Here is a 23,012-nt window from a genome sequence, read left to right on the forward strand (position 1 = left end):
TATTCCATGGGCAGCAGCTCTGGATAATGATGCGGCACCTGCATGACCCAGGTACTTTCCGCACCCTTGCAACTGCTTTAGTGCTGGGGCTTACCACGCTCTGGCTCCGGGGTCCCTTCAGCACACTGGCAACAAATTTGGCCCTGTGTGAATTTACACGTCAACTCCGATGAAATAGTCAAAGGCAGGTACATATGCACAAGTCCTTAGTCATGACAGTTACAATCTACCAATAGCTGATGAATGGAGTTGTTTAATATCTGAATGTCACTTAGGTCAAGCAATGGCTGACGTGCAAACCTTTTGTCCCCTCTCTGTACAAACAATAAAAACTCTTGTAAGACAGCTAAAGCTGCCTCTGTCTGAACCTAAAGATGGGCAGCCAGTAAAGATCTTGCACGCAATTAGTAGGATGGCAAAAAACATGTCCTCTGGCAAGTTCAGCACATAAAAAGTGGCTTGATATGAAAGGAACCAAAGTGTTTAAAATTAAGAGATTTGTATAGAAGAAACAAGATCTTGATGTCCATCTCAGGGGTAGTGGTCAGAGGAATATCTCAGTGATAATCTTAGGGGGTGTGGATCAGACATTTCCCAACAAGAGATACTTAGGATCTGATTTAGAGTTCGGTGGATGGAGTATGTGCTGTTGCCATGGAGGAGAACTTTACCCCGCTATGGCAAGGGTAATTCGGACAACAAAGTTAGAGATGTCTGCTCAGCCAGCGGACATCTTTTGCATTTTCAGAAACTGCTGTCATGGCGGCTTCTGTAAATGTATTGAAAGTTTGACGGTCGGCTCTGTCAACATGACAGAGCCGTACGTCAAATTTTCAATTTTTTTTTAATTTCAAAAACAAAATCCGAAAGCAAGATTTTGTATTCGAACCCCACTCCCCAAAAATACAATGTGGCTGCCCCCCACCCCCCCTGGTCATGGGAGGTATCTCATTTGAGGTGGTGGTCATTTTGCAGCTTTGACTGCCCTTTACTTTCAAGGTTTACCTGGCACGGACAGCCAGGGAAAGTTTGCCATTTTCTCACCCAGTGTAAATAGGATGGACGCCGTAATCTGAATGAGACTAACTCACCTTCAGTTTTGTAGAGAAGGTACTCTGTTGCCTTTGCAACAGAGTACTGTCTCCACAATACTCTAAAGCTGGCCATACGTGTCTCCAACAAAATGGGCCAGAGGGAGGGCTGGTGCTTGCACTTGCCAAGTCGACACAGCAGTCCCAGACAGCACACAGGCTATGTAATGGCACGCCAGAATGACATTTTACCAGCTGCTTCTGTGGGTGGCACAATCAGTGCTGCAGCCCACTAGAAGCATTTGATTTACAGGCCCTGGATCCACACAGTGCACTATACTAGGGTCTGGCAAGTAAATCAAATATGCCAATCATGGAATCACTAATCCATAACAACAATTTACAAAGGGAGCTCTTGCACTTTGGCACTGAACAGCAGTGGCAAAGTGCCCAAAGCATCTGGACCAGCAACACAGAGTTCAACACACAGCAAAACACAGGAGGCAACAGCAAAAAAATGGACGGAAGACCCACACCAATGGTGTCAGTTCTAACAGGGTGCATTAGGGGTATTAGTTTTGGTAATTTGAAACTAAAATAAACAATAATTTGCAAGGAAATAGGTCTTGCATTTGCCAGAGTTTAAGCTATTGGCATTGTAAATTACAATGCCTTTTATTTATCTGTTTTGATAATTAACACTTAAATGAAAGGCATTGTCATTTACAATGCCAATAGCTCAAACTCTTGTAAATGCAAGACCTATTGCACTTCAAAGAAGCGGCCGCAATTGTCCCGGGCTGCTTGGAAAGCGAAAGCGCGCAGGGCATGCTGAATGTTGCAGGAAAGCATGTCGTGCCTGCAGTAGTAGAAACGCATTCCAGAAAATAGTGCTTTGAGACTAAATAAGATATATTGTGTAACAACAGAAGTAAAAGGGCCAGTCCTCATGGGTTGTTACAAATGAAGACAAGGCCGTACTAAGGAGGGACTCACAAGCCTATTAACGAATCAGAAGCCAGCATTTACAAAGGACAAAACAAATGATGAACAATAATCTATCTGAAGTGGTGACTGAAAAAATTAGCATGTCATTGAGCAAATGAGAGAATGAGAAGGTAAGAGCGTCAGTGTAGAAGTGTTTGAGTGATTCACAAAATCAGTGAGTGGCAATAAAGAATTCTGCAGAAGGCCATTTAAGCATTGTTACACAGCGACTCTCTTAGTCAGGCTGCCTCTATCACTCTTCCAACCACAAAATATGACTCAGCATATTCTTTAGAGAAGAATAAAACAGAATTGTCCAGAAACGCCATCCTATTAATCGTTATTTGACACCATCTTTTGGGTTGGGAAAGCTTCTTTGATACATTCTGCAGAAAAGTCCCTAGACACCCTAAAAACACAATACAAAAACATGCAAATCTAAAGCATGATGCAATAAAATTTAGGCTATGCAAAATTCACATACCTACTCAAAATTTGAGGGAAATTATGCAGAATGAATATGCAATTACACAAAATGCAAATTCAGCCTTTGTTTAGCCAACTATAATTTTGTAATTTTTTTAATTTTATCGCAGTATACCTAATGGTTACCTTATAGGAAAGTTATGCTCAATACAGTTGACCTGACTTGATTATAGTGACGAGCCAGTGACAAATGCTATGGACCTGATCGGTCCATTAGGAAGATGTATTTCAGATGCCACAGGTCTGATTTGTCTCATATATAAAGTTCTGACAAACAATCAATCAGTATTTATATAGCTCAGCTTATCACTCGTGAGGGTATCCAGGCACTGGACTGCCGGTTTCAGTCGAAGAGCCAAGTCTTGAGTCTTTTCTGAAGTCTGCCAGCGAGGGTGATGTTTGGAGGTGGAGGGGTAGGGCATTCCAGGACTTAGCGGTGAGGTGGAAGAAGGAGCGTCCCCTGGTGCAGTATCCGCAGATGTGTGAAATCTGTGCGAAGGCGAGGTTTCTGGATGGTTGATGGAAGTTCAGGTGGTGGTTTGTGTATGTAGGTCCTCGGTTATGGAGGGCTTTGTAGGCGTTGGTCAGTAGTTTAAACTGGCATCTTTTTTGGATGGGGAGCCAGTGGAGGTCTCTCAAGTGCTGGTTGATGTGGGTCCTTTGGGGTAGGTTGAGAATCGGCATGGATGCTGTGTTCTGTGTCATCTGGAGTCCTCATGAGTTCGCTGGTGGTGCCTGCATTGAGTGGGTTTTGCCGTAGTCTAGACAGCTGGTAATGAGGGCCTGCGTCACTGTTTTTCTGGTGCAGATGGGGATCCATTTGAAGATTCTACGGAGCATGCATAGAGTGTAAAAGAAGGCTGAGGAGATAGCATTGACTTTCCGTTTCGTGGACAGTTGTCTGTCCTGGATGATGCCAAGGTTGCAGGCGTAGACTTTGGGTGTGGGAGTGGGTCTGAGGTCCGATGGCCACCAGGCGTTATTCCAGAGGGAGGTGTGACTGCCTAAAATCATCACTTTGGTTGTGTCAGTGTTGAGCTTTAGAAAGTTGTCCTTCATCCAGGCTGAGACGTTCTTTATGCAGTTGTGGAAGTTGGCCTTCGTACTGGTGTGCTTGGCTGAGAGCAATAGGATGAGCTGGGTGTCGTCAGCGTAGTATGTTGATGTTGATGTCTTGGGGTCTGACGATGTCTGCTTGTGGCAACATGTAGATGTTGAAGAGGGTTTGACTGAGGGATGAGCCTTGAGGGACTCTGCAGATGGTGTGCTTTGGTTGTAAAGTGAAGGGAGGAAGGTGGATTATCTGGGTGCAGGACAAAGGCAGTAGACCTGATTGATTCATTCTGAAACAGCTGTTAACGCCAATCGGCCTTTACGGATGGATTGTTATTGCTCCCTATTAAACCCTGCAGATGTCTTTCTGTTATTTAAAATGTCACAGGTTACAGTTTTCATGTACCGATTACCCCTTATAATGCACCTTACGGTTCAAGATTTCAACTGTAATATTTCTTGCTAGAATCTCTTCGAAAGGCCCAACAGGCTTAATTGTCTAACGTACTCTTGTAAACAATAATAATAATAAAAAAATATATATATATACATATATATATATAACAGATTTGCCTGTTTCACCAATCCAAGGTGAAAGAACATCAGGTAAGGACCTCTTGTCGTGACTTATTTTTCAAAATCAAAACAGATGAAAGAAGGCAGCAACCAAATTATCCAGAGATATATATTTATTTCACAAAGATGAAATAAAAAGACATGGTGTCGGTCCATGACGCGTTTCACTCCCAAAAGGAGCTTGTTCACATGACGCGCCCCGTAGATTGACCCGTATATATATATATATATACACACACACACACACACACACACACACACACACTGATACAAATATGCATCTATTTAAATTAAGAAAGGGGCATTTGGTTTGCTCGTTCCTGCCACTGGTCTGTATGGGTGTCATTTTTCCTGACAGCTTAAAGCATGGGTAATTGGTCAGTCCACTTCAGTCATTGGCTCTCTTGCCCTGTAAGTGACGACATATGTCTGATCACTTGTGCACATCCATCTGAAAATGAGTGTTTCCTTTTTATTTTCATTTTTATAGTATGCTACTGCCCAAAAGACAGTAGTGACTGACTACTTGCTTGACGCTCACTTCATGTGTAGTGTACTGAAACCCACACAGCCAGGGCCGGACTGGGAACCAAAACCGGCCCTGGCAAAGTGCTCGGCCGGCCCCCCCTCTTCCCACTGGGGGAGGGGGGAGATGCCACCAAGCTCTTTACCAGGTCCGCTTTTCCGCCGAATTTGCTGCAAAAACGCCCCTGTCACAAAAACGGCCCCCAGGGGCCCAAAAACGGCCCCCACCCTTGCGGCCGTCCGGGGAATTGCCCGGTGCCCGCAACGGCCAGTCCGGGCCTGCACACAGCCGCTGCATCTAAATTAACTGGCTACATTGCCGAGATATTATCTACACTGTATCTTTGTTTTTACTATTGCAAGATTGCCAGCAAGGTTCTAATATGGAGTCAACTCGAACTATACACAATTTACAACATCATTATAAGACATTCACCACTATGTTCTTCGATCAGGCCGCTGTGGGCAGTAAACAGAGGGCCCCTCCTAAAACGGAATTCGTAATTCTTTTTATTTTTTATTGCAGTCACAAACACCAAATAGGAGTGTTTTCAACTGAAAAAGAAATGATACATATGACCCCCAAGTCAACTTATAACTTAATTGGGCTACGAATTACAAATATCCGGGTGAACTCGGATACTGAGTAAATTTATTTTTGCAGCAATGCTTATTGCAAGATCACTAGAGCACAACAGAGGCAATAATATACACAGGTGCCAACTATTGAGCATTGAGTCAATAAGATGTATGAAGTAAAAACCTAAAATATTTACATGCTTGTAGGATAGGCTCAACAAAGACATTTTCTGCAGTGACGATGTTTACACAATCTCCTTTGAATTTTATTATCACTAGACCAGAATGAATTTAATTCAGGATTGACTTTTTTAGTGCAAACTATATGCTGGTCTATTATGAATGTAGATGATGCACATGTTTCGCTCTCTGGGAGGGGGGGGGGGGGGGTTCGAAGCCGCAAGTAACAAAAACGGCCCCACCCAGGGACAACTTAAGGATTTTGGGGGCCATGGACCAAACGTGTTTTGGAGGCCCCTGTTTGGGACAATTTTGAATTCATGATCCAATTTCAGCTCTTTCATGCCCTCTTTGGCCAAGTCACTGAAAGTGTACAGACACACCTGTTCAAATTCGAAATGTGTTTACACCTAATATTCAGTGATAGTAATGTGTGTTTTCAATAGTGTAACACAGCAGCAGCTCAATAATATTACTGGAAATAATCACTGTGACACCCTCCCACTTCTCATATGTGAGGTCCTGTTTTGACCTAAAGGACACTTTTATATGAATGCTGCATGAACCTTAAACACATAATTTCTCTTCAAAATGTCTGTAATAGACTCACACATCACCCACATTAAAAGTAAATGGAAGGAAAGGCCTCTCGCCCCACTTAACGTAGATTCAAAGTCCTAGCAAAGCTTTTGGCAAATAGACTGGCGCAGGTGGTCCCCTCCCTGAGTCACCGTGACCAAAACGGGGTCATACCCTCGAGAAGCACCTTCTTAAACCTTCGGTGCTTCTTTAGGATTGCCACGTATTCGCAAACCCAATGGCCAAGAGCAGGCTATCTCATATTTGATCTGGAGAAGGCTTTCGACTCCCTGGAGTGGGGATTCCTATTTGTCGCACTAGACAAATATCATCTGGGGGAGTCTTTTCTCAACATGGTGAAGGTACTGTATAGTGCCCCTACTGCGAGAGTTAAAACCGGCCCCTACATATCCGGCCTCGTGGAAGTGAGCAGAGGGATTTGACAGGGCTGCCCTCTGTCTCCATTAAGTTTAGTTTAGTTTAGTTTAAAGGAGTTTGTAGAGCGCTTGGTAACACCTCCCGGTGTGTCCCCGCGCTATGGAGCGAGAGTGCAACAACAAAGAACAGAAACCAATCACACAGCAAAGAGGCAGGTTTTCAACTTCTTCCTAAACATCATTTCATTACTCTCCAACCTGGTATCTAGAGGCAGGAGGTTCCATTGCTTGGCAGCTAAGGTGCGGAAAGATCTGCCTCCCATTTTGGCTTTTTTGGGGCATGTAGTTTTAAGCAGACCCATTCCTTTGGATCTAAGAGATCTGTTAGGTTCATATACAGACGCCAAATCAGACATATATGCCGGTGCTCTGTGATGAATTATTTTATGGCACCAAAGCATAGCTTTAAAAACAATCCTCTTACTGATCGGTAGCCAGTGGAGGGCTGCTAGAGAGGGGCGTGAAGGAGCTCGGCGGGGAAGCCTTAGCACCAGGCGAGCTGCCGAGTTTTGTAAAACCTGTAGCTTTTTATGTTTTTCACTGATGTCCCCATGGGCAGCACGTTTCCGTAATCAATACGGGACGTTATCAGTGCCTGCGTCATGGTACGCCTGGAGTTAATGGGTAGCAGGTCGAGGGTGCGGTTGAGGGTTTTCATTACCCCAAAACATTTACCAACAGTCTTCTTTACGTGACTGTCAAAGGACAGTTTATTGTCCACCCATACACCTAGATTCTTCGCCTCTCGTGCAGGGGAGGGCAGAGGACCCAGACAGCTAGGCCACCACTCTGACGTCCATTTGACCTCAGTGCCTCCAATAATGAGGACCTCTGTTTTTGTCCCATTGAGTTTCAAACAGTGTTCATTCATCCACATAGCCAGTTTGGACATGCAGGCATTGAAGTTATCAGCTTCCTTAGAAGGGGCTTGAGTCAGAGATATGAGGAGTTGCGTGTCGTCGGCGTAGGAGACAAGCTCCACGCCGAACGACTGCACTACCTCTGCCAGAGGGGCCATGTAGAGATTGAACAGGGTGGGACTCAGGGCAGAGCCCTGAGGAACCCCCTGTTCAAGCATCACCCTATCGGAAAGGAAAGTCCCTCTTTGAACCTGGAAGCTCCTATTAATCAAGAAAGATTTCAGCCACCCCAGTGCCTTGTTGGTAACTCCCGCTTTATTTAGACACTGTAGCAAGATGGAGTGTGCTACAGTGTCAAAAGCGGCACTGAGATCAAGCATGATGAGGGCCATTGTCTTTCCCTCATCTGCTCCCTCACGTAAGGTTTCAGTGGCCCTCAGGAGAGCTGTCTCCGTAGAGAAGCCTGTTCTAAAGCCCGACTGAGATTTATGGAAAACATTATGGGTCTCAAGATGTTCCATGAGTTGACTGTTAGCGATTTTCTCTGCTAACTTGGCCACATAGGGTAGCAGGGATATAGGTCGTAGGTTATCCATTATGTCCATACTGATGTTCGGTTTTTTCTTGATGGGTAATACTATTGCCTGTTTCCATTCCTCCGGAAGGCAGGAGGTTGTAAAGGAGGTTTGTAGTAAGTGCCTGAGATGGGGTTCTAGTACAGGAAAAGCTTCAGCTAAAATTTTCGGGGGTGCCGGGTCCCGGGGAGAGCCCGATTTGATTTTGTTGCTCATTTTGGACAGAATTTCATAAGAGGGAACTACAAAAGAATTGAGACATACAGGTGTATTTACAAATTTATCATTTTCAATGAAGCCCGTAGCCGAATCTATCGGTTTAGAGAAACTAGTATAGATTTTGTTAATTTTGCCTGCAAAATACTGTGCAATATTATTGCAAGCTTCCACTGAATCATTTTGAGCGGGGGAGGTCACGTCCACTATGGATATCTCTTTGTATATCTGAAACAGTTCCTTGGAGGAATTGCCTGCTTCCATAATACGGGTGTGATAATGCTCTGCTTTGGCCAGACGAACTGATTTATAATATACTCTCTGTGCTGTTTTATGTTGTATTTTAATATCTGCACAGAAGTTCTGTCGCCAAGCTCTCTCAAGTTTCTTACAAGCCGTTTTCATAGCCTGCAGTTCTTGGCTAAACCAAGGAGCAGTTTTCTTCGGCCTCCTGGCATTGGACAGGGAACGGCTGGGGGCTGTGGTATCCAGGGCCTTAGTGACGATATTATTTAAATTATCATTAGCTGCCTCACAGTCGACCCCTTTAGGAGGGCCTTCGTCATGCACAATTTGATTGAACGAATCTAGAGAGAAGTTCTTCCATTTTCTGCGTTTGTATCGCAGGGATTGATGACGAAAAAGCTCCGTCCTGTCAAGTTGGACTTTGATAGGAATAATAAAATGATCCGACCAAGGTATGGGTATAGGAGCAGAGGTGTGCACTCCCTGCCAGTTACCAAAGACGGGGTCTAGTAAGTGTCCTAATTGATGAGAAGGTTCTTTATTTTTTAGATCGAGCTGAACAGATTGCAATTCCATTCGGATATCATCAGCGTCTTTATCTAAATGATCTTCGAAATGAGCATTGAGATCTCCTAGCACTAACAGTCTGGATTTCCTCAGCGCTAGATGAGTGACCACCTCCATTAGAGTCGATGTAAACTCATATAGTCTGCCTGGTGGTCGGTATATCAAAATGCCAGAGATCGAATGATTGGGACCAATGTTAATTGTGAAGATACCGGCTTCACTATGATCAACCTGAGTGTGTACTAGGGAGCAGACTAGAGGAGCTTTCGTGGCTATGGCGATGCCGCCTCCTCTGCCGTCCCTCCTGTCCAATCTAGATAGGGAATAGCCATTGGGCATGGCCTGGATAATATCCGGGTCCGAGTGATCATCTAGCCAGGTTTCAGTTAGGAAGAGGATGCTAAGATTTTGGTCCTCGAGTAAATGGTAAATATCTAGGGCGTGCTTACGTAGAGATCTACAATTCAATAATGCAGCTTTGATGGTGGGGCCCGAGCTAGTGTCTGGGATATGAAGGGGGGGTTCAAAGCGGCACCTCGTGCATTTTGTAAGTGACTGGGCAGGCATGGTGTGTTTGCAGACGGCAGGCGTGTCAGGTTGTAATGCAAGTAGTGCATGTCTTCCATACCTTATGGTGTTTTGTGACGAACTACCAGGGTTTGTGGCCCCTCGCCCCGTCCGGCCGCGGACGGGCGCAGACGGGCGCAGACGGGCGCAGACGGGCGCATTGCTCCTCTCAATGGCAATTGAGCCACTAGCGGAAGCAATAAGCACCGAGATACCAGACGGCATTGCGTTAGGAGTCGGCACACACACAATATTTTTGTACGCGAACGATCTTCTGATATACATATGAGACATCCACTGCATCCCACAGAGATGAGCAACCATACTGGAAAACCTTGCTTCTATATCAGGACTACAAGTAAACATCACTAAATCCTGTCTATATCCCTTCAGCGAACAATGCGGTGACCCAGAGTATGCGCTCGACGGAACACGTGTCCGTTGGTGCGCATAGACATTCTGCTACCTGAGCATCCGTGTTAGACCTGGCATCATTGGCATGAGTCTCTCCTCCATTTTTTCTGTTTGCCTCCTCTGTTTACGATGTTTTTGCTGGTAAATGCTTTGGGCACTGTGCCACTGCTGATCAGTGCCACAGTGCAAGTGCTCCCTATGTGAAATTGCTGTATTGATTGAATTCCATGTTTGGCTTATTTGGTTTACTGTCGGTCCCTAGTAGAGTGCACCAGGAGTGCCAGGGCTTGTAAATACAAATGCTGCTAGTGGGCCTGCAGCACGTGTTGTGCCACCCACAAGAGCGGCCTAGTAAAAGTATGTCTGAAGGTCTACCATTGCTAGACCACGTGCAGTCTGGTACTGTCACGCAGACTGCGCAAGTACACCTACTTGCCAGTCCCTAAACCTTCCCTTTACTTCATGTTAGTCACCCCTATGGTAGGCCCACGGGCAGGGTGCATTGTAAGCATAAGGTAGGACAAGCCTGACAAGGTTGGCATGTCCTAATAGTGAATTACAGCCATATTCGTTTTTCACTATTGTAAGGTAACCTGCTCTCCATCAGTTAGAATGGGCTGCCAGGATTATTAATGCTATAATCCTAGCGGGCTCGGGGAGCATGGTGCAATGTCGAGTTTGGTATCCCTGAACTCAGGGTTTAATAACGCATCCGTTTGGGTGGATGGTTTTTAGACTCTGTGTTTGAAAATAGCACTTTTAGAAAGTAGCTATTTTCTTGTCTAACTGTCTACCGGTCTCTGCTGGTTCTGGTGTGCGTGTGACAGGAGCTGGGTGGCTCCAGAGGTCTGAATGAGTCAGTGTGGGATGAGTGGGGCATTTGCATTGAGAGTAGGGGAAGAGTAGCTCCTGATAGCCTGCCCTGCCTGATACAATGCTGGCTCCGCCCCCCTGCCAGGCGGCTGATGACTCTGTGCCTGCCTGGGACTTTCCTGGCCCACCTCCTGCTGGGCAACTGATGGCCCTGCCCCTGCCAGTGACAATGCTGGCTCCGCTCCTGCTGGGCGGCTGAGGACTCTGCCCTGCCCTGTGAATAGGCCAGGTGCTTCGGCCTGGCAACACCCACAACAAACCCGAGATGGGGGGAAATTCCCCTGCATGGACAAAGGGATCAAAGCCAAAAAGGGGTATAAGAGAAGGACCCCTGAACCAAGAATTTAGATCACTTCTGACAAGGAAACCTGAACCAAGGACAAGAAGCCTGCTGATCTAAGGACTGCCTACCCCTTCTGCCAGAGTGCTGTTTGTTGGGGGAATCCTGCATTGCTTCTTTATTTTTGCCAAGGAACCAGGAGAGAGGAACTGTATGTGTACTCTCAAGCTTTGCTCAAGAAAATCTCCAAGGGCTGGAAGAGTGCCAGCCTCCTGTTGAAGTCACAGGGCTAAAGGACTTCATCTGCTTAAAGTGCTATTTGCTGGAATTTGTGAATCCAGCACCTCTGAAAGAATCCAGCAATCTCGACGCCGACGGACGCCGCCGAATCCAGCTCGACATCGTGAGTAACGGCTCCAGTGTCCCGCTTCTTCGACGCCGGCCGCCGGGCCCGATCGACGCCAGGAGCAATGCCAGTGAGTAGTGAGTTCGGCTCCAGCTCCAAGTGACCTCGTGTCTGCACCGCTGCTGATCGCATCGACTTCGAGCCCTATCGACGCCGTGAGCGCTGCTCACTCTTGCAACATCGACATCGACGACGCCGTATCCTGCTTCATCTCGTGAGCGCTGCTCCCGCCTGACTTCGGTCGACGCCGCTGCAGATCGCCCCGACTCCGAGGCCCGATCGACGCCGAAGACGCGACGCCGGACATCTCGACGCCGCTGATCATCGAGTGCTTCACTTTTCCAAGGTACTGTGTTGTGGGGTCTGTGCGACTCCGGGCTCGACGTAGCGCTCCTCGCGGTCGACGCCGAACCTTTGGATTAACTTTGCCTCGACGTCGTGTGACTCCCGTGTGGGTTACATTGTTGCCAAGAACTGTGTTTTAGAGAAGAAGAGTTGCTTTTGATACTAAAGACTTTGTGCTAAGAAGAAACCGTGCTTGAATTATTATTTTTCCTTCCAAGAGTATTTATTAAGACTGTGGTATATTTTTGTCGTTATTTGGTCTTGTGCTAAGCCTTATATAAAAATCCTTATTTTTATAATACTACTGTATCGTGTCCATTTGTAGTGTATTCACTTTATTACTGTATGTGGTCATAAATGCTTAACGCACTGCCTCTGAGATAAGCCTGTCTGCTTTGCCAAGCTACCAAGGGGGTGAGCAGGGGTTATCTAGGTGTGTGATCCCCTTGCCCTGACTAGAAAAGGTGTGTCCCTATTTGTCAGAAGTGTATACCTCTGCCAACTAGAGACAGCCGCTTCTAACATTGGTGGGTCAGCGGTGGGATTTGAACTTTGCATTTATGATCCATGTGCAGTGATTAGTGTGCGCTACATAGTGAAAGCAGACCATAGCGCAGCCACAATCTAATTTGGAAGGATTGGGGAGCGGGGTTGTGGGGTCGCTTTGTGAATGAGGGAAGAGATACCCTGTTAGACATGCCTGTTGAGGATAGGATGTCTTATGCTCATATGAAAGATGCTTTAATGTTAAGGTATGGCCTAACCCCAGAAAAGTACAGACAGGCCTTTAGAGAATGTAAGAAGTTGCCTGGTACTACGTGGGTGGAGTATGTGTCATATTTTTGCAGAGCCATGGATGGTTGGGTAAAGGGCAGCAAAGTGGAAAGTTATGATGCACTTTATGATTTGTTTGCTTGGGAGCACTTGTCTAATAACTGTTTTCCAGAGCTGCGCCAGCACCTTATTGATAGCAAGATATCTAACCCTAGAAAACTTGCTGAAGAGGCGGACCGCTGGGTCAGTACCACGGTCCACAAGGGTCCAGTGGGAGACTCAGCCAAAGGTGGGCAGGGTCCCCAGCAGAAGAGTGGGGGGGACAAGGGTAAACAGAGGGAGTTCCAGAAAGGGCCCCAAAGTAATCCCCAAGGGAACCAAGGGAAGGGGTCCCAGCCTCCCCCAGATAAGAAATCAGAGGCCCCGACAGGTAAACCTGTTCGTAGGGGCCCCATGACCTGCTTCGCTTGTAAGCAGGTGGGACACCGTTTTTATGATCCTCAGTGTCCCTTGAAGAACTCTAGTGCACCACCCAGTGCACCACCACGTGCCGCCCCCCGTCAGTTGGCGAGTGTAGCCCTGGGAGGGGAGGAGAGGGTTGCCCATGGTGGGGAGGGTCCCGCAGAGATGTCCCTGGTCTCTCTAGGAGACATGGAATTGGTCCCTCCACCCCCTCTGCCTAGTAACACTAAAAAAAATAGGCAGTGGGTGACCATTAATGGCCATAGAGTGGAAGCTCTCAGAGACACCGGAGCGAGTGTGACAGCTGTCAAGTGTCACTTGGTGTCCAGAGAGCAGGTTGTTCCCCACGCATTCTACCCTGTGATAGCTGCTGACAACTCCCAGAGAGAGTGTGAGGTAGCTCAAGTTTCCTTTGAATGGGGGGGGGAGTTTCAGGTACTCTTCAAGTTGCTGTAAGGCCCGCCATGCCTGTTGATTGTCTCCTGGGCAATGATTTAGAAGACTCCCCTTGGGCTAAGGTGGAGAGGGAGACACATTTGAAAATGTTGGGTGTGCCAGAGTGGGTGTGTGCAACCACTCGATCCATGACAGCAAGTTAGGGTGTTGATGGGGTTCTGGAGCCTGAAAGTATGGCCCAGGACTCAGCTGTAAAGAGAAGAGGCAGGGGGCGCGGGAAACCGTCCCCCGTAGTTCCCGTGGTCCAGGAGGAGGCAGACCTTGAGGGGTATGCCCTGGAACCCACAGGTGAACAAGTTGCTGAACTGGGAGACCTGCCTGAGCTGACCCACTGGCAGCAGGATGGTGGTCCCTCCAGGGAAGAATTCTGTGCAGAACAGAAAGTGTGCCCTTCTCTTGTGGGTATGAGGCAGCAGGCCTCAGCCCAAACCTCAGGTGATCAGTCAGGGTCACATTTTGTTTACTGGGAGAACGGTCTCCTGTATAGCGAGCCTAAGGCTGCTGAGCCTGGGTCAGCCCGTGTGCTGGTGGTACGCCAGCGCTTCAGAGCCTTCCTACTGGGTTTGGCTCATGACGTTCCTTTAGCTGGACATCTGGGGCAGGACAAGACCTATGACAGGCTTGTCACCCATTTTTATTGGCCTCAGATGAGAAGGGATACAGATATCCATTGCAAGACCTGTCAAACTTGCCAGGCAAGTGGGAAAAGCGGGCGGAAGCAGAAGGCTCCCCTCCAACCTTTTCCCGTGGTCAGTACCCCCTTTGACCGGGTGGGGATTGACATTGTTGGGCCCCTGGACCCCAAGACAGCCCTGGGCAACAGGTTCATCCTGGTCTTGGTGGACCATGCCACACGGTACCCGGAAGCCATCCCTCTCAGAACAGTGACGGCCCCCGTGGTGGGACGGGCACTGATGGGTGTTTTCTCCCGCATGGGGTTCCCCAGAGAGGTGGTGTCAGACCGGGGCACCAACTTCATTTCCAACTATATGAAGTCTCTGTGGAAGGAGTGTGGGGTAACTTACAAGTTCACCACTCCTTACCACCCTCAAGGTAATGGGTTGGTTGAAAGATTCAACCGTACCCTTAAAGGCATGATTATGGGTCTTGAAGAACCAATGAGGCGTAAATGGGATGTCCTCTTGCCATGCCTGTTGTTTGCTTACCGTGAGGTGCCACAGAAGTCTGTAGGGTTCAGCCCCTTTGAGCTTTTGTATGGTCACCCGGTAAGAGGACCTTTGAGTCTGGTCAAAGAAGGCTGGGAGCAATCTCCCAGGAAACCTCCCCAGGATGTATACAGTTACATGCTGGCCTTTAGGAACCAGACTAGGCACTTCAGAGATCTTGCTCAGGCAAATTTGGAGGCCAGCCAGGAGGAGATGAAGCGGTGGTACGACCAGAAGGCCACTCTGGTAGAGCTTCAGCCTGGACAAAAAGTTTGGGTCATGTCCCCTGTGGAACCTTGTGCGCTCAAGGACAGATGGACTGGTCCATTTAAGGTTGTGGAGAAAAAGAGCGATGTCACCTACCTGGTGGACTTGGAATCTCCCAGGAACCCCTTGCGGGTCCTGCATGTCAACCGTTTGAAGCCCCACTTAGAAAGGTCCGAAGTGGGCATGCTCCTAGCTACAGATGCTGGAATGGAGGAGGAGAGTGAGCCTCTTCCTGACCTCCTGTCTGCAAAAGAGCAAGATGGGTCAGTGGATGGTGTTGTCCTCTCTGACACACTGACCCCTGAACAGCAGCAGGATTGTCGCCAATTGTTGGGACAATTCCCTGATCTGTTTTCCTTGATTCCTGGTGTCACTCAGTGGTGTGTCCATGATGTGGACACCGGGGACAGCACTCCTGTGAAGCACAAGGCTTACAGAGTGACTGACAAGGTCAGAGCATACATCAAGGAGGAGGGCTCCAAAATGTTTGCCTTAGGGGTGGTTGAGTCCTCTAGCAGCCCTTGGGCCAGCCCAGTGGTCTTGGTCCCAAAGGCTGCAGCGCCTGGTGCTTCACCGGAACTTCGGTTCTGTGTGGATTACCGAGGACTCAATTCAGTCACCAAGACTGACGCGCACCCCATCCCCAGAGCTGATGAGCTCGTAGATCGGTTGGGGGCTGCCCGGTACCTTAGTACGTTTGATCTAACGTCTGGGTACTGGCAGATCGCCTTGACTGATGGGGCAAAGGAGAGGTCAGCATTCTCCACACCAGATGGGCACTACCAGTTCCGGGTTATGCCCTTTGGGATGAAGAATGCCCCTGCCACCTTCCAGAGGTTGGTCAACCAGGTCTTGGCTGGACTGGAGGATTTCAGTGCCGCCTACCTGGACGACATCGCAGTGTTCAGCGCCAGCTGGGAGGAACACTTGCGCCACCTCCAGGAAGTGTTGTTGGCCCTGCGCAGAGCAGGCCTCACAATCAAAGCCAGTAAGTGCCAGATTGGGCAGGGTTCAGTGGTGTACTTGGGGCACCAAGTAGGGAGCGGCAAGGTGGCCCCCTGCAACCCAAGATTGATACCATCCTGGCATGGGCACCGCCCAAAACCCAGACTCAGTTGAGAGCCTTCTTGGGTCTCACAGGTTACTACAGGAGGTTCGTCAAGGATTATGGTAACATTGTGCACCCCTTGACTTCGCTGACTTCCAGGAAGCAGCCACGACTTGTGATCTGGACTGACGCCTGTCAGACTGCCTTTGACACCCTGAAAACTGCAATGTGCACAGCACCCATACTCCAGGCACCCGACTTTTCTAAAGAATTTGTTGTCCAGACGGACGCTTCAGAGCATGGCGTGGGGGCTGTTCTAGCTCAGGTGAATGAAGAGGGCCGAGACTTACCTGTAGCCTTCATCAGTAGGAGGTTACTTCCCAGGGAACAGAGGTGGAGTGCGATAGAGAGAGAAGCATTTGCTGTGGTCTGGGCGCTGAAGAAGCTAAGACCCTACCTATTTGGGACTCACTTCCGGGTTCAGACGGACCACAGGCCCCTCAGATGGTTGATGCAGATGAGGGGTGAGAATCCAAAGCTGTTGAGGTGGTCCATTTCCCTACAGGGGATGGACTTCACGGTGGAACACCGCCCTGGCACAGATCACGCCAATGCTGATGGTCTGTCCAGATTTTTCCGCCTTAGTGATGAGGACTCCCTAGGGTAAGGGTAGTTCTCCCCACATTTCAGCTGGAGGGGACATGTGTTAGACCTGGCATCATTGGCATGAGTCTCTCCTCCTTTTTTTCTGTTTGCCTCCTCTGTTTACGATGTTTTTGCTGGTAAATGCTTTGAGCACTGTGCCACTGCTGATCAGTGCCACAGTGCAAGTGCTCCCTATGTGAAATTGCTGTATTGATTGAATTCCATGTTTGGCTTATTTGGTTTACTGTCGGTCCCTAGTAGAGTGCACCAGGAGTGCCAGGGCTTGTAAATACAAATGCTGCTAGTGGGCCTGCAGCACGTGTTGTGCCACCCACAAGAGCGGCCTAGTAAAAGTATGTCTGAAGGTCTACCATTGCTAGACCACGTGCAGTCTGGTACTGTCACGCAGACTGCCCAAGTACACCTACTTGCCAGTCCCTAAACCTTCCCTTAACTTCATGTTAGTCACCCCTATGGTAGGCCCACGGGCAGGGTGCATTGTAAGCATAAGGTAGGACAAGCCTGACAAGGTTGGCATGTCCTAATAGTGAATTACAGCCATATTCGTTTTTCACTATTGTAAGGTAACCTGCTCTCCATCAGTTAGAATGGGCTGCCAGGATTATTAATGCTATAATCCTAGCGGGCTCGGGGAGCATGGTGCAATGTCGAGTTTGGTATCCCTGAACTCAGGGTTTAATAACGCATCCGTTTGGGTGGATGGTTTTTAGACTCTGTGTTTGAAAATAGCACTTTTAGAAAGTAGCTATTTTCTTGTCTAACTGTCTACCGGTCTCTGCTGGTTCTGGTGTGCGTGTGACAGGAGCTGGGTGGCTCCAGAGGTCTGAATGAGTCAGTGTGGGATGAGTGGGGCATTTGCATTGAGAGTAGGGGAAGAGTAGCTCCTGATAGCCTGCCCTGCCTGATACAATGCTGGCTCCGCCCCCCTGCCAGGCGGCTGATGACTCTGTGCCTGCCTGGGACTTTCCTGGCCCACCTCCTGCTGGGCAACTGATGGCCCTGCCCCTGCCAGTGACAATGCTGGCTCCGCTCCTGCTGGGCGGCTGAGGACTCTGCCCTGCCCTGTGAATAGGCCAGGTGCTACGGCCTGGCAACACCCACAACAAACCCGAGATGGGGGGAAATTCCCCTGCATGGACAAAGGGATCAAAGCCAAAAAGGGGTATAAGAGAAGGACCCCTGAACCAAGAATTTAGATCACTTCTGACAAGGAAACCTGAACCAAGGACAAGAAGCCTGCTGATCTAAGGACTGCCTACCCCTTCTGCCAGAGTGCTGTTTGTTGGGGGAATCCTGCATTGCTTCTTTATTTTTGCCAAGGAACCAGGAGAGAGGAACTGTGTGTGTACTCTCAAGCTTTGCTCAAGAAAATCTCCAAGGGCTGGAAGAGTGCCAGCCTCCTGTTGAAGTCACAGGGCTAAAGGACTTCATCTGCTTAAAGTGCTATTTGCTGGAATTTGTGAATCCAGTACCTCTGAAAGAATCCAGCAATCTCGACGCCGACGGACGCCGCCGAATCCAGCTCGACATCGTGAGTAACGGCTCCAGTGTCCCGCTTCCTCGACGCCGGCCGCCGGGCCCGATCGACGCCAGCAGCAACGCCAGTGAGTAGTGAGTTCGGCTCCAGCTCCAAGTGACCTCGTGTCTGCACCGCTGCTGATCGCATCGACTTCGAGCCCTATCGACGCCGTGAGCGCTGCTCACTCTTGCAACATCGACATCGACGACGCCGTATCCTGCTTCATCTCGTGAGCGCTGCTCCCGCCTGACTTCGGTCGACGCCGCTGCAGATCGCCCCGACTCCGAGGCCCGATCGACGCCGAAGACGCGACGCCGGACATCTCGACGCCGCTGATCATCGAGTGCTTCACTTTTCCAAGGTACTGTGTTGTGGGGGTCTGTGCGACTCCGGGCTCGACGTAGCGCTCCTCGCGGTCGACGCCGAACCTTTGGATTAACTTTGCCTCGACGTCGTGTGACTCCCGTGAGGGTTACATTGTTGCCAAGAACTGTGTTTTAGAGAAGAAGAGTTGCTTTTGATACTAAAGGCTTTGTGCTAAGAAGAAACCGTGCTTGAATTATTATTTTTCCTTCCAAGAGTATTTATTAAGACTGTGGTATATTTTTGTCGTTATTTGGTCTTGTGCTAAGCCTTATATAAAAATCCTTATTTTTATAATACTACTGTGTCGTATCCATTTGTAGTGTATTCACTTTATTACTGTATGTGGTCATAAATGCTTAACGCACTGCCTCTGAGATAAGCCTGTCTGCTTTGCCAAGCTACCAAGGGGGTAAGCAGGGGTTATCTAGGTGTGTGATCCCCTTGCCCTGACTAGAAAAGGTGTGTCCCTATTTGTCAGAAGTGTATACCTCTGCCAACTAGAGACAGCCGCTTCTAACAATCCGCATATACAGAAGCCCAAAAGACTTGGAAGATGGAAACCAGGGCAGTGCACTGACCTCAGTCCGCTCCCAGATGACGTTTTCGGACATGCTCCCACTATCACTACAGTGACAGGGAAAGTGCCCATAGTAAAGATGGTAATACTGCCCAGGTTTTTGTATCATTTCACAAATCTCCCACACTACATTCCTTTGTCCTTCTCCCGGCCCCTCGAAAGATTAGTAAAAGCCTTCATATGGGGAAAATCTAGACACATGGTGGCGATCAGCAAACTCTGCTTACCGGTGACCAGGGTGGCCTGGCAGTTCCACGCTTGGAACAGTGCTACTTGGCAGCCCTAATGCAATGGGTTACCAGATGGTTTGCGTACCGTCACAGTGGAGACACAGCAACAACATAACCCTCCCTACAGATCATGGAGCTAGCGGTAATATTCCACCCATGTTCAAAAGCCAAGCCGCCGGACTCACTACTGCTGAATGTGGCCTACAAAAGCTTCTGTAGAGCTCTGTATATCACCCGCAAAACAACACGTTACGCTCCAGCCCTACCTCTGGAGGGAACACCCAGAGGTCAAACAGTAACCATAGCAGCCAAACTCAGAAGCTGGCACACTGCTGGAATTCAGGACATCTATATCAAGAGGGCACACTAGTCCCATATACAACGCTAATGGAGTAAGACAAATTATATCCCGGGCAATTTCTACTGCATCGCTCCCTACTAGCGTCGATAACAGCAAAATGGGGAGCCGTAGATGCCAAACCAGAGACACACCTAACCAACCATTGAGTTGGGTAACAATAAACAGCTGTTATTCAGCGCCAAGATACCTCCGGGTGAACATGCGCTTTACAAATACACATGTTATGTTATGTTATGTTATACAATACCTACATGGTATGGGGCAAGGTGGGCACCTTGTCAAATGGTTTGCAGCATCCCTCAGGCATCACACGGAGGCAAACCTATCGGACCTCTGCCAGCACTGGAAGGCAGACATAGGACGCCAGCTCACAGACACGGAATGGGCCTCGGTATTGGCGAGCTCAACTCAGGTTCCAAGGAATGCACGCCTGCGACAAATACAATTATATATCATCCATAGAGCGTACCTCACGCCAGCGAAGATCAATCAATACTTTAGATGCCAAGACACCAAATGCCCCAGATTTATGCATTTAGATGCGGACTTGCTACATATGCTATAGGAGTGCCCCACATTAACAGACTATTGGTCGGCAGTAGCCGATGCGCTGGTGCACTGCACATGTCGCACACTCCTGTTTGAATGGCACATATATCTTCTGCATTTGTACCATAGAAGCCGAATCAATAAAACCACGTCTAGATTTTTAGATCTAGGGTTTGTAGTAGCAAAAAGGCTAATCACAAAAAGATGGAAGGAGCCTGACCCGCCGCTCATAATAATGTGAAGACGCTCCATGCTAAATTGGGCCAAAGCAGAAAGCACTGCACTCAGATGCGAGGACACGCTTGGGATCCGCAAGATCCCCCTCGCTGCAAGTTGGGATGTAATCCTAATTGCATTGACCCACACACAAGGGAATGCCACTCTCTCTCAGACTCCTCTAGATGATAAACCTCAAGAGCGCATACCATAGAGGAGAGCACGCGGGAAGGAGAAGCGGAAAGAAGTGAGGTAAAGAATTACAACCCACCGAATAAGTGCAACCATGAACATACCCTATGCCAAGCTAGCAGCCAGTGCCAGAGCACAAATGACAGTCATTAACGCCAAGATAGTAGCTCCCAGGGTACCTGAGCGCCAGCCTCACAGTTGAGATCCCTAACCTATTAAGCATTATTTTGCCACAGGTTCGTTAACACCCCTCCTTCACAGTTATGGAGCACATCGTGACAAACACAGGCACAGCGCAGTTGCACAGCGTAAGACGTGTTAGGAACATCATCACTGACACCACAGACATATACCCAATACAATGGGCCTGACGCCAGGCAAGATATAAAAGATGTCATATAAGTGGTATAATTCACTCTGAAACTTTAAAGGATTCATTGGACACAGAAAGATACAAATGACACGAATATCAGAAATATCCTTCCTTTTTTTGTCAGTTATCGTTGCGTGTCGCAGTTTAACGAAATAATCTGTGCCTGGTATGTGTTTATTATGAAGAAAAAACTTAATAAAACAGTTCTTAAAAAAAACCGTAAATGAAAGAAAAACAGTACTTAAAACAATCTGTTTAAGAATTAGGTCAAGGTCATCAGGGCAGGACTCTCTGCAGAACAGAGCTGGCTCTATCAGTGGGCCCCTGAATGGCTGGGGCCCTGGGCCAGAGCCTACTTTGCCCATGCCTTAAAATGTCTCTGCCCTCACCACTCCAGTGCTGGCCCACCCACCTTCTGGACTGTGGTTGTCCTCGTCGTAGGAGGTGGGCGATCTCTTGTTCGGAACCTGCTCTAGGGTCTCACATATGCAAGAGTGCATCTCTTGCTGTATTATTCTTTGCATCAGGACCTCATTAGATTGTGTCTGTGAAATTTCAGGGGTTTCAGTTTCCTGATCAGACATAACTGTAGCTCGAATATTATTATTATGCTTATAAAATGATTTATACTTGCTTTATAAGGAGGAGAGAGATAAGCTCCCTCTTAATAATCAAGATTAAAATTTTAAACCTAGTTAAGCCCAAAACTAAGGATTTAGATTTGATTAAGGCTCTGGCAGTCATACTCTTGCTACTCACAGCAATACTTTCATGAAGTGTACATCCTCTGATCTTTGTCCAGGAGAATTAGATCCAAACTAGATATCCAGTAGTTACATAATCAGATGGTATCTTAAAAACGTTGCCGTGATGGGTGTACTACCTGGCTTACGTTAATGTGTCTGAGATTGGGGAGAGTAAAATCTAGAGACAAAGATATCTACATCAACCAGACCAGTGTCCATTTCTGCTGCTAAGTTCTGTCCTTTCAGCATCAGATATTGAGGCTGTATTGGATTACAGGAATGTACCGTAGTATTACGAGAAGCTAAATGTTATTGTTTTCTCCCACTGTCTTCCAGAATGGGGTTCTCTCATATTCCTTGAACAAGGAAAAGCCTCGGAACAGCAAGGACATTGCACGTATCACCTTTGACATCTACAGGCTGAATCCACGGGATCTCTTCGGCAGTCTGAACATCAAGGCCACTTTCTACGGGCTCTACTCCATGAGCTGTGATTTCCGCTGCCTGGGCCCCAAGAAGGTGCTCAGGTGAGGACCACTTTTAAAGAGTACCTCACAGATAACGCAACAGTACAAAGTAAACTTTCCCAAAGCTGTGATATATTAGTAAACTGACCTTCATGGGGTATATTGCTATCATTTACTGCAGGAGACAGTGCATGTTTTGTGTAGTGTAGTGTTAAACTGTGTTAGGCTGTGGTGTGCCCTACACCTAAGCATACTGAGGTCTAAAAGACTTGGTTTTAGTGGTGTGGAAATTGGAAAGAGAAATTAGGCTGTTTTAAAGTTTGCCTGTAGGTGTACTAAGAGTTGAAAGGGAGACAAGGCCAGACTGGGAACAGCAACTAGCCCTGGCAGATTGCTGCTCGGACCTACCCCGGGAACGGCGGTGGTGCTAGTGAGATTAACGGCTCCTGCTTTTGTTACAGGGGGACGATATTCCAGCACAGCTGCTAAAGCGGCCCCCAACAACAAAACCGGCTCGCAGGTACAAAACAGGCCCCCACCCTTCTGGCCCACCGGGGAAACGCCCGGTGCCCGCTATGGCCAGTCCGGCCCTGAAGGGAGAGCATTCATTGTAGTTTTAGGGATGCATAAAGTGTATATGTGGGTTCAGTGGGAGAAATAGAAACTGCGTATGGGGAGACTAGATGGTGCTTTGGAGGTTATTCTTGAGTATACTGGTAACTGTAGTGGAGAACACGCTATGGTTTATTTGGCCTCTGGTACAGGTATACTAAGGGCATACTAAGATTAAAGTAG

The 23,012-nt window shown here is 48.0% G+C and overlaps 1 protein-coding gene across 1 annotated transcript in view; it reads left to right on the top strand.

Moving 5' to 3' along the window:
• The window catches only part of CIDEB (cell death inducing DFFA like effector b), a 53,993-nt gene that overhangs the window by 26,247 nt on the left and 4,734 nt on the right, over window positions 1-23,012 (top strand). The window contains exon 4 of the mRNA XM_078679476.1: window positions 22,087-22,277. Coding sequence (XP_078535602.1) covers window positions 22,087-22,277 — 191 coding nt within the window. The remainder of the gene's footprint in view (window positions 1-22,086; window positions 22,278-23,012) is intronic.

The sequence above is a fragment of the Lissotriton helveticus genome, chromosome 3_1 (assembly GCF_964261635.1).
Source record: "Lissotriton helveticus chromosome 3_1, aLisHel1.1, whole genome shotgun sequence".
Classification (NCBI taxonomy): Eukaryota; Metazoa; Chordata; class Amphibia; order Caudata; family Salamandridae; genus Lissotriton; species Lissotriton helveticus.